The 12,748-nt window shown below is 42.7% G+C and overlaps 1 protein-coding gene across 1 annotated transcript; it reads left to right on the plus strand.

Moving 5' to 3' along the window:
• The first annotated feature begins 761 nt into the window (after positions 1-761).
• rnf115b (ring finger protein 115b) lies at positions 762-11,354 on the plus strand. The gene is given in 10 exon segments (XM_090228247.1): positions 762-915; positions 1,583-1,641; positions 1,900-1,960; positions 2,060-2,289; positions 9,874-9,942; positions 10,043-10,115; positions 10,222-10,315; positions 10,617-10,732; positions 11,046-11,123; positions 11,126-11,354. Coding segments are annotated over 10 exon segments (906 nt in total). The 5' UTR covers positions 762-837; the 3' UTR covers positions 11,174-11,354.
• The last annotated feature ends 1,394 nt before the right edge of the window (positions 11,355-12,748 follow it).

The following is a 12,748-nucleotide window of genomic DNA, read 5'->3' on the forward strand; positions in this document are numbered from 1 at the left end:
CAATGACCTCTTCACTGGACTGATTTAAGATACTGTAGTCTTTCCTATAGACTCCTGGGAAGCTACATCCATGATGCAATTCTTGCTATCCTCTTAGTCATCACTTTTGCATGATCTATTATTACTGTTACTTTAAGGGCCAGTTTGCCCCGATGCTTAATCCTGGACTAAAAAGAATGCTCAATCTCGCCATTTAAATATTTTTTTAGTCCATCACACCTAGGCTTAAATCAGTGACAGGTAAAACCATTTTTTAGATGACCAGTATATTCTGTTGTTTTGGATAGTCACCTTGTTGTAACCTACAATTGCAGATTTTGCCTCAACTATTTATTTCTAGGTTCAGTCGTTTTGGTCATTTGCAATAACTGAAATCGGTTCAGTTTACACAGTAAGGCACTTAAACCTATTGAGCTATTTATTTGTTACATTAGTCGTATCATGGACATTTTGACGGAATCACAGCCCTATTTCTCCAATTTCAACAAAGTGTTGCAATTTTAGATTATTACAGCGGTCTACTAATCAATATATTGGCTAGAAGATCGCTGCAATAATCTTAAACAGCAGCGCTTGGTTGAAATTGGAGTAGTATGCATTTATAACCTCGGCGAATTTTGATTAGAGCGATAAGAAATAACAATTTGTTCAATAGCAGATACATTATTTTAAAATCTGGAAAATATATTGAATACATGTTTTACTTATTTAAAGTAAAAAGTAGCCTATAGCCTATGGGGGACTGTCCTGACCCTTTTGACAAGCGCCCTTACGCCTTCCGTTGGCTTGAGCTGCTACCATACCGACGTCAGTGACTGATTGTATGCTAGGGTGAAGATGGCGGAGGCAGCTGCGGCACAACAACACCGCTTTTTCTGTCACTGCTGTAAAGGTGAAATCGACCCTAAATTCCCAGTGAGTTGGTTCAAGTGCTTTTCTTACTTACTTTCCCGTCCGGTTCTGGACCGACGTTTCTGTATCACAAGTAGGCCTAGCTAGCAACGCCTCCCGAAATACATTATAAGAAAATACAACATTTGTATCTGAAACTGAATGTGACTGATTTACTGGAATATTTTCGTTATTAGAATAAGACTTTTTATAAGTGGTATTGCATGGAGAGCGGTTAGATTCATTGTTGCGAAGAAATATGGTGATCCAAATTTCGGGTTTGCGTCTTTGCCATATTTAGAAGCACTACTTTGTCGCCAACTGCATGTGAGAAACATTATTGCCGCATTCATGTGCTTGTGGCAACACGGAAACTCGGAAAAAGTACGACTTGTTAACTGGTTGAACGCGGCACGTGTAGCCTACTTTAACCAGTTAGCAAGTCGGAAATGTCCGGGTTTCCTAGTTCCGACTGTTATGGGAACGCGGCACATGCATGAAAAGGGGATGGGTGCTTTGGCAGGGTGTCTCTTGTCCGCACACCACTTGAGAGTTTGACGACCAGATGATTTAATGTTTTTTTTTTTTTTACATTGACATGAACGCGCATCCTAAAGTTAGTGGACAAGTATGTTCCTTTGTATTTTCACATCATAATGATTTGAAATATACATATTTTTTCCCCCTCAAGGAATTCACTTGCCCCAGGTGTGAGTCCGATTTCATTGAGGAGTTGTCAGAAGACTCCAGGTAAAATGTTACGTTTGTTTGCATGCTGTTCTGCTTATAGTGGGCCTATATTTGAATTGCAATGCCATAACTGGAGTATTTTAGGTATATTATTATGTGCAGTTGCTGATACATCTGATATAATATACATTAGATACATTCAATTATAACACGTTTCAATAAAAAAAATATTGTATTTGCGTTTCTCTTAATGTGTTAATTTACAATAATTCAATTGACTCTTAAGTTTATGAGATTTATTTTGTCTTTGTCCTTCAGTCTCTTGGAGAACAGCAGCACTGCAGAGGCCAATGATGATGCAGGCACACTCTTTTCAGAGGTACCTATATGTCCTCCCAAGTTATCTTGGTCTTTTTCTATCCTTTTCCTCATCTTCGACTTTAATCTGAATTTACTGGTCTGCTCTCCTTCCTCCAAGCTGTGGCAGCTGCTGTTTATGGAACGCTCTGCCCTCCTCTCGGACCCCTCCGCCTATGAGTCTGACCCGAGCCAACTACAGGCTGCCCCAGCCAGTGATGCAGTGGATGACGAACTGGAGGGCCCTTCTGTGGACCCTGTGGGCACAGAGCCTTTGGAGCCTGAACCGGAACGCCCCTCTCGCCCGCCTAGCCAGGGGAGGCGACAGTCCCGCGCGCCAGCAGTGGAGGGGTTAGTGGAGATGCCCAATTGCCCATCACTGATCTTGATCTGTCTACAGTGTAACGTCATTACCTTTATCCACTCACTCTCTATTATGGTTTTGCCCCATGCTTCAAGGTCCAGGCAGGTATAGCTGATGGCTTTTATTTCAGTTGGACCTAAAGCCACCTTAGTGGCAACGACCACTGATTTTGCACAGTTATCTGCCTCTCTATGGCAGTTTTTAGGAAGCTATTCTCACTACTCAAGAGCCTGTATTGATATTGAGTCCTTGTACTGTTGCATAATAACATCACATAACACCAATTCACGAATGGTGTTATATCGTCAAAGTTGTCCAAAATGAAATCTTTCCTTTCAGTTTATCACACACTATCATTTCACATATTAACTCCAATATACTGTATTTCAAATATTAATATACTATTAATATACTATTTTGTCCTAAAATGTATTACACTGTAATAACATAAGGGGATCCCAAACTTTTTTGGCTCACAACCCCATTTTGATATCTGAAAATTCTCACAACCCCAATCGTGAAAAAAAAAATGTAGTTAACAACCAATGTTTTTTAATGTGGGGCTATGGCAGTCAATTGAAAAACATTCTTACAGTATTTCTGATTGTCTTCTCAACTCACCACCACATACCTTTTAATGTGGGGCTATGACAGTCAATTGCAAATTAGTCTGACATAATGTATCTTATCTCACCACCACTAATTAGATGGGTGTGCTTGATGCATGTCAACAGTGCGCAACTCATCTCTGCAGTTACATCCAACCTAGATCGATATTTGGCTTTAATGCAGACAAGGGCACTGAATCCAGCTTCACACAGATATGAGCTCGCGAAGGCTACCACGAGTTTTATGGTGCTTTTAACACAACTGGAAACTCTGAAAAATACAAGATCAAATCATTACGTCAGTGATCTTCAGGTTGGAAAGTCTGAGCTCTAGAAAGAGACCAGAGTTCCTGAGTTGGAAGTCCGAGTTGGATGAGCGTTCAAAATAATTTCCCCAGTCGGAGCTCGTTTTTTGTCCCCCATTTCCCAGTTGTCTTGAACGCTCGGAAGTCGTAGATTTCCCAGTTCCGAGTTCCCAATTGTTTTGTGCATGGCATTAATGCTCAGAGGGAGATGGCAGTGTATTTATTCCCTTTAAGTCGAATCCCCGAGCTTACATGGTAAAAATTGTTCGTTCTGCCCCTGTACAAGACAGTTAACACACTATTCCTAGGCCGTCATTGTAAATAAGAATTGGTTCTTAACTGACTTGCCTAGTTAAATAAAGGTTCAATTAAAAAAGTAACTCTGGAACCAAAACTCCTCTATAGTGACCCGTGAATGCATTCGGTCACATGACAACTCAATTTCACTTACCAGCATGTCAACTGAGCCAGGATCACAGTCAAACGGATTGGGAAGTAGGTCCCAAAGTGCTCTTCCAAGCGTTGGAGGTGAGCAGTCATCACTCGTGTGGGACACTTACTGATGCTGTTTTCTGTTTAGAAACATGCACAGCTGAGGGAAGGGGGTATGGTTCGCTTTTCTTCTAAATCCACTGATTCAGGCACTCATCTGTAGATTGTTTTTGCATTTCCCCTGCATGCTTGCGTTCAGTTCGTTCAGGTTCCAAAATATGTCTGTTACTTAAGCAAGGAGACACACTTCCTTCTCATTACACAGAAAGTCAAGTCTTTCCAACACTCCCCCTCGAAAACCATCAAGCCTCATGTGAAATAGAATATTGTCATCCTCTGATCCCATATCGCCACATAGTTTTGCAAACAGTCGTGCACACAGTGGATGTAGTTTACAGGGGTGATTTTTAGCATGTAAATCTTGGTGGGGCAAACTGCCCAAAAAAGTTTACATGCATGCCAGCAAAGCCACGATACAACACAACACTAAACAATGCATTAATTGCACTATAACGGTGACAAACGGTACCCACAAACTGTTACACCATACATAAAGCTGTCCAAAACTGCAGAGTCCCAACACCTTACCACTGCTACACCTGGCTATCAGCGGAGCCTTGTCTGGCAGCGAAACAGTTCATTCTGCCTCATTTATTGCCTTTAAAAAAAGCATAGCTGATATGGGTGACTTGCTTAAATACATGTGCTTTCTACTGACAATTGAGATGTTCAAACTGGCATAAGGGGACAACGAACGGATAAAGAAGCCATCTGTAATTTCGATTAAGACACTAATGAGCAAGCTAGGACGGATGTAGTCAATATAACTATTTGTTCAGCACTTTTGAAATGTACAGCGACAGAATTCAGAACATGGGCCGTTCTTACAGTGTTCTCCCTAAAAACAAGTCAGAACAGTAGGATAAATAAAGGGGGCATATAAGCAGACAATGAAAGCTCTTAGAATATTCGATGATTACATTTCTCTAAAACAGGCTGTAGGCTAAATGCCAAGTCAGAACAGTAGGCTAAGCTATGAGGGGGAAAGGGAGCAAATCTTTTGGGTGAGGCACATGGGCTACTAACATCTTACAACACAACATATTATTACTTTCTTAGCTACAGTATACATATATCCCTGGCATATTGCAGCATTTATGCAGCAGCATACAATACATTTTTGGACTCACCTTGTTGTGCTGTGCTCATTTGAACAGGAAGGTGTGGCATCAAAGTCTGGCATTCTCTGGTTTTATAGTGCTTTCAAGACATCTGTGAACTCTGACAAAAACAAGGTCAAATCATGACGTCAGTGATCTTCAGGTCAAAGCTCTCGAAAGAGGCCCGAGTTTCCCACTTGGAATTATGAGTTGGATGGCCGTTCAAAACGTATTTTCCCAGTCAGAGGTAGTTTTTTTCAGAGTTTCCAGTTGTCTTGAACTAACTGAAGTCTGAGATTTCCCAGTTCCGAGTTTCCAGTTGTTTCGAACGCGTCAGAAGTCATGCTGGATTGACAGCATGGCCATTGTTGAATGTTGATCCTTTTAAGCTTGGAAAAGAGACCCTTAAACCCAAACTTGGGCACTTCAAATACAATTTTATTCGTCACATACACATGGTTAGCAGATGGTAATGCGAGTGTAGCGAAATGCTTGTGCTTCTAGTTCACAACAGTGCAGTAATATCTAACAAGTAATCTAACAATTCCACAACAACTACCTAATACACACAAATCTGAAGGGATGGAATAAGAAAATGCACATATAAATATATGGATGAGCGATGGCCGAGCGGCATAGGCAAGATGGTATAAGATACAGTATATACATATGAGATGAGTAATGTAAAATATGTAAACATTATTAAAGTGGTATTATTTAAAGTGATTAGTGATACATTTATTGAAGTGGCTGGAGTTGAGTCACTATGTTGGCAGCAGCCACTCAATGTTAGTGGTGGCTGTTTAACAGTCTGATGGCCTTGAGATAGAAGCTGTTTTTCAGTCTCTCTGTCCCAGCTTTGATGCACCTGTACTGACCTCGCCTTCTGGATGATAGCGGGGTGAACAGGCAGTGGCTCGGGTGGTTGTTGTCCTTGATGATCTTTATGGCCTCCCTGTGACATCGGGTGGTGTAGGTGTCCTGGAGGGCAGGTAGTTTGCCCCCGGTGATGCGTTGTGCAGACCTCACTACCCTCTGGAGAGCCTTGCGGTTGTGGGCGGAGCAGTTGCCATACCAGGCTGTGATACAGCCAGAAAGGATGCTCTCGGTTGTGCTTCTGTAAAAGTTTGTGAGTGCTTTTGGTGACAAGCCAAATTTCTTCAGCCTCCTGAGGTTGAAGAGGCGCTGCTGTCTGTGTGGGTGGACCAATTCAGTTTGTCCGTGATGTGAATGCCGAGGAACTTAACTTACTACCCTCTCCACTACTGTCCCGTCGATGTGGATAGGGGGGGTGCTCCCTCTGCTGTTTCCTGAAGTCCATGATCATCTCCTTTCTTTTGTTGACGTTTAGTGAGAGGTTATTTTCTTGACACCACACTCAGAGGGACCTCACCTCCTCTCTGTAGGCCGTCTCGTCGTTGTTGGTAATCAAGCCTACCACTGTAGTGTCGTCCGCAAACTAACTTGATGATTGAGTTGGAGGCGTGCATGGCCACGCAGTCGTGGGTGAACAGGGAGTACAGGAGAGGGCTCAGAACGCACCCTTGTGGGGCCCCAGTGAGGATCAGCGGGGTGGCGATGTTGTTACCTACCCTCACCACCTGGGGGCGGCCTGTCAGGAAGTCCAGTACCCTGTTGCACAGTGCGGGGTCAAGATCCAGGGTCTCAAGCTTAATGACAAGTTTGGAGGATACTATGGTGTTAAATGCTGAGCTGTAGTCAATGAACCACATTCTCACATAGGTGTTCCTCTTGTCCAGATGGGTTAGGGCAGTGTGGTTGCGATTGCGTCGTCTGTGGACCTATTGGGGCGGTAAGCAAATTGGAGTGGGTCTAGGGTGTCAGGTAGGGTGGAGGTGATATGGTCCTTGACTAGTCTCTCAAAGCACTTCATGATGACGGAGGTGAGTGCTACGGGGTGATCGTTGTTTAGCTCAGTTACCTTAGCTTTCTTGGGAACAGGAACAATGGTGGCCCTCTTGAAGCATGTGGGGACAGCAGACTGGGATAAGGATTGATTGAATATGTCCGTAAACACACCAGCCAGCTGGTCTGCGCATGCTCTGAGGACGCGGCTGGGGATGCCGTCTGGGCCTGCAGCCTTGCGAGGGTTAACACGTTTAAATGTTTTACTCACGTCGGCTGCAGTGAGGAAGAGTCCGCAGGTTTTGGGCGGGCTGTGTCAGTGGCACTGTATTGTCCTCAAAGCGAGCAAAGAAGTTATTTAGTTTGTCAGAGAGCAAGACATCCTGGCCCGCGACGTGGCTGGTTTTCTTTTTGTAATCCGTGATTGACTGTAGACCCTGCCACATACCTCTTGTGTCTGAGCCGTTGAATTGCGACTCTACTTTGTCACTATACTGACGCTTAGTTTGTTAGATTGCCTTACAGAGGGAATAGCTACACTGTTTGTATTCGGTCATGTTTCAGGTCACCTTGCCCTGGTTAAAAGCAGTGGTTTGCGCTTTCAGTTTCGCGCGAATGCTGCCATCAATCCACGGTTTCTGGTTTGGGAATGTTTTAATAGTTACTGTGGGTATGACATCGGCGATGCACTTTCTAATGAACTCGCTCACCGAATCAGCGTATTCGCCAATGCTGTTGTTGGACGCAATGCGGAACATATCCCAGTCCACGTGATTCGGACATATTCCCAGTCATCTTTCCATGGTTAAATGTGGTGGTTTGCGCTTTTTTGCGCGAATACCGCCATCCATCAGCGGTTTCTGGTTAGGGTAGGTTTTAATAGTCACAGTGGGTACAACATCTGCACTGCACTTCCTTATAAACTCACTCACTGAGTCAGCGTATAAATCAATGTTATTCTGTGAGGCTGCCCTGATTACTTCCCGGTCTGCGTGATCAAAACAATCTTGAAGCCTGTATTCCGATTGGTCAGACCAGCGTTGAATGGTTCTTGTCACGGTTACACCCTGTTTGCATTTTGGAGCTGCCTTACTCAAGAAAGCAAAAAAGAGACCATGGTTGTATGTGGTTTTATTAACTCAATATTTTTTGCAAACTGATATGTGACACTTATTAATGCAAAAATAACACGCAAAACAGGAAACACCCCCCCAAAAACAGGTGGCTCTAAACAGGTGGCTCTGCCCCACCTGCCCTGAATGACAGGTTGCCACTGTTTTTTACAATCGAAGTTGGACCTACCTGCTGCAGTATATCTCAGAGATCTGTGCTCAGCCCTTTTGCCGCCAGTTGCTCTCGGTGCATCATAGAATGCATCCATATGGCAGAGGGAGACACATTCATAACTAGAGTGCAGAGGCCTGGAGCCCCATCTATGCAAAAGCCCACCATTCAATCCCATGGAATCTGTTTTTCACTGAACATCCCCTGTGCTGTTTCATGCTCGGGAATTGTTTTCATGTATAGCATCCCCCGACATGTATAGTGAACAAAAGTCAATGCATGGCAATCTTGGACCTCACACCTCACGTTTATTTGGAGAGCATAAGCTGGGGAGTTTTTGAGTCGTTCAGTCAGTTTACACTTGATTGCTAGCAATAGCATACATTCTTTGTTTAACAGTGTTATCTGACAAAATGATTGATGTGAGTTTCTGAGCCTCTGCCTCCCCACACATTGTTTTCACCATAACAGTTGCAGTCGGTAATATCAAAGTCTCTGTAATAGTGTGGTGTTTCATAATGTAGTGGGCCTAGCAATTTACTGTGGGAATGAGTCAAGTGCAACGGTCAAGTGCGGCCTTTTCCAATGATCAAAGGGCGCACTCTGGGTGAATTTTATTTTTTAGATTTCAATCATTTTCATTTATATTTTTAAGGTTAATCACATTACAATGATTTTGAGATACAAAGGTGATATTATAACAAAAAAAAAATCCAGGATTTTGGAAATTCTCTCATGACCCCATTTTCATATCAGGCGACCCCTAGTTTGGGAACCGCTCAACATACGTTGTTACATGATATTACATTGTTATTACACTCAAATAGGTATTCTCTGTCCGTCGTGCCTTCAGAAAGTATTCATACCCCTTGACTTATTACACATTTTGTTGTGTTTACAGCCTGAATTCAAAATGGATTCAGTATTTTTTTCTCTCTCACCCATCTACACACTATACCCCATAATGACAAAGTGAAAACATGTTTTTAGAAAATTGTGCAAAATTATTGAAAATTAAATACAGAAATATCAAATTTACTTAAGCATTCACATGACTGTCTATACATGTTAGAATCACCTTTGGCAGCGATTACAGCGCTGAGTCTTTCTGGGTAAGTCTCTAAGAGCTTTCTTTCTACTCCTGGATTGTACAATATTTTTTGTTGTTGATCATTGCTAGACAGCCATTTGCAATCTTGCCATAGATTTTCAAGACAGTTTAAGTCAAAACTGTAACTAGGCCACTCAGGAACATTCAATGTAGTCTTGGTAAGCAGCTCCAGTGTATATTTGGGCTTGTGTTTTAGGTTATTGTCCTGCTGAAAGGTGAATCTGTCTCACAGTGTCTGTTGGAAAGCAGGTTTATGCCTGTGCTTAGCTCTATTTCATTTATTTTTATCCTAAAGACTCCCTAGTCCTTGCCAATGACAAGCATGATGCAGCCACCACCATGCTTGAAAATATGAAAAGTGGTATTCAGTGATATGTTGTTGGATTTGTACAGAGTTGAGGTAGTTGTTTAAAAAATCATGTTAAACACTATTATTGCACACACAATGAGTCCATGCAACTTATTATGTGACTTGTTAAGCACATTTTTACTTCTGGACTTATTTAGGCATGCCATAACAAAGGGGTTGAATACTTATTGACTCAAGACATTTAAGCTTTTCATTTTTTAAAATTAATTTCTAAAAATGTCTTAAAACATCATTCCCCTTTGACATTATGGGATTTTGTGTGTAGGCTAGTGACACAAAATCTCAATTTCATAAATTTTAAATGTTCAGGCTGTAACACAAATTAAAGGCACTGTAGGTGCAAAAAAGATTGAATGTCTTTATCCTTTTCTACAGTATTGTGCAGCAGTTTTTGGCTGGCCTGTTTGCCAACAATGGAAATCCAGGTGTCGCACCAGCTACACTGTAAATAAGTATATATCTTTTTAACCTCAGAATTATTTTTGTTCATTACTTTGACTCTTAAGTAATTCTAAACATCTCTCTCTCTCTCGCTCACTCTCAGGTCTGGCATGTTCCATTCAAATCCAGGGGACTATGCCTGGGGTCAGGGAGGTCTAGACGCAGTTATCACAGAGGTCAGTGATGTCACCAGGCACAAAATCTTAAGATTGCGACTCAGCGTGCTGGCGTGATTAAAGCCATCTCTGTTTCTTCATTTCTCAATTCCCTCCACTCCTCTAGTTGTTAGGTCAGTTTGAGAGCACAGGTCCACCTCCTGCAGAGAAGGAGATGATCTCATCCCTCCCCACAGTCAACATCTCTCAAGAACAGACAGGTGGGTTCCAACCAAGCCGCAACACCAAACCCATAGGCTACCAGTTACAGCATCTATGGGAGAAGAGGGTGTGTATCTTGCTCAGTAGTAGTGTGCGTTATACCACCTGTCAAATAGATTCTCAAATTTGTGACTATTTTGTTGCATTCTGAAAAAGAAAAGGTGATGGCTTATTTGTTTTTTTCCTAAGGGGATCTTTACCCAGATCAGGCACCAATGCCAGCACTACTAGTCAATATTCTCTCTCTTTATTCTAAAATGTACACAATGAATGAAACCCCCCCCCGTACCTCTTCCTCAGACACAAGACTGGAGTGTCCAGTATGTAGGGAGGAGTACTCCGTGGGAGAGTCTGTCAAACAGCTGCCCTGCCTCCATTATTTCCACAGTGACTGCATAGTGCCATGGCTCAAACTGGTAAGCAGGGGGAGTGTTGGCTGACAGTCAATAGGGGTTACAACACCACTATTTAATTTGCCATGGAAGGTAGGTTAGTTATTTTTTAATTGGGGTCACATATCTTGACGTAAGGTAGGGTATTTGGTTATGTTGCTCTGGATGTAACTTTGCGCCACACACAGGGGCAGTTTCCTGAACACAGATTAAGCCTAATCCTGGACTAAAAAGCAAGATCAATAGAACGTTTCCATTGAAAGCACTTGTTAGTCCAGTACTAGACTTAATCTGTTAAGCATGTTTTTCCAAGTCTGTTTGTGTATATCTCCCACAGCACGATACCTGTCCTGTGTGTCGTAAAAGTCTTGACGGCGTCGACCAGAGCATCCAGCCCCCACCAGAACCCCCAGAGCCCCCCCCTCCATCAGGACAGACCCTCAGGGGGAGAGACGGGCTATTTGAGGTTTAGGTCTCCCTCGCTTCTACTTCTCTGGCATCTCTTCTTCCCTTTTTTTCCTTCTGAACGAGGCTCACCTCTCCTCATGCCTCGTCATCCATCGCTCCTTCTTTGACCACACATTTATTGAAGAGAGATTTCAATTCAACTGTGCCTCATTATCACAATTATGCTTGCTTCGAAAAATCACCTCACAATGCTTTCACCCACAGATCACTGTACATTTCCTGGGGAACTGTGATTGAGGTGAGAAAGATCCAATATGCCTGCAATATAACCTCACCTGCAAATGGTTCCAACTGTTTTCTGACAAAATGTTATGGATTCAATTTGTCCCTTCGTAGAGGCATTTCACCTGTTCTGAATGTCTATTAAAAACAAATGAACTGACATCATTGAGCCATAGGGACGTGACAAATGTGATGAAATTAGGAGAGTTTGGGAAAATCCTGAAAGGTGAGCTGAACTCACTCTCTTGCATTGTTGATCTGGATAAGAGAATTTCCCTACTCTGTTCTCTCTGACCTGCTTTCTCCTGAAGGGTGTACTTGTTCACTTCATGGATTTGAAAGGAAATTACTGGTATATGGAAACTCCTAGGCCATGCCTAAACCAATCCAAAGCTTTTACATTTGTGGAGAGTCGTGAACGAATGCAAACTTCGGGAGGAAGGAGAGGTTATTGGGAATGCAACCACAGGGAGAATCTCAATTGCATACTTGCGTCCTCTCTACTTCTCAAAATCCATTGGAGGAGAGGATCAGAGGGGCGGGATCTTTGAAACTCTTCCCCCGTCTCCCACTTCCTCATATTAGTTAATAATGTCCACCTCTCTTTATGTCCCCTATTAAAGCCTAATGCTGTGTTCTTCACACTATCCACCTCCTTCCTGTTACATTATGCACTTTCCTAATGCATTAGTCTTTTACCTCTTTCTATCATTTTGATTTTGAATGATAAGTACAAGTCACAGCAACAAAAAAAAAACATGTTTTTAATATTGAATATTTAATATTGATTTGCCTATATATGTATTGGTATGTACACTGCTCAAAAAAATAAAAGGGAACACTTAAACAACACAATGTAACTCCAAGTCAATCACACTTCTGTGAAATCAAACTGTCCACTTAGGAAGCAACACTGATTGACAATACATTTCACATGCTGTTGTGCAAATGGAATAGACAACAGGTGGAAATTATAGGCAATTAGCAAGACACCCCCAATAAAGGAGTGTTTCTGCAGGTGGTGACCACAGGACCACTTCTCAGTTCCTATGCTTCCTGGCTGATGTTTTGGTCACTTTTGAATGCTGGCGGTGCTTTCACTCTAGTGGTAGCATGAGACGGAGTCTACAACCCACACAAGTGGCTCAGGTAGTGCAGCTCATCCAGGATGGCACATCAATGCGAGCTGTGGCAAGAAGGTTTGCTGTGTCTGTCAGCGTAGTGTCCAGAGCATGGAGGCGCTACCAGGAGACAGGCCAGTACATCAGGAGATGTGGAGGAGGCTGTAGGAGGGCAACAACCCAGCAGCAGGACCGCTACCTCCGCCTTTGTGCAAGGAGGAGCAGGAGG

Source organism: Oncorhynchus mykiss, chromosome 30 (genome assembly GCF_057628025.1).
Source record: "Oncorhynchus mykiss isolate SJ-2025 chromosome 30, ASM5762802v1, whole genome shotgun sequence".
Lineage (NCBI taxonomy): Eukaryota > Metazoa > Chordata > Actinopteri > Salmoniformes > Salmonidae > Oncorhynchus > Oncorhynchus mykiss.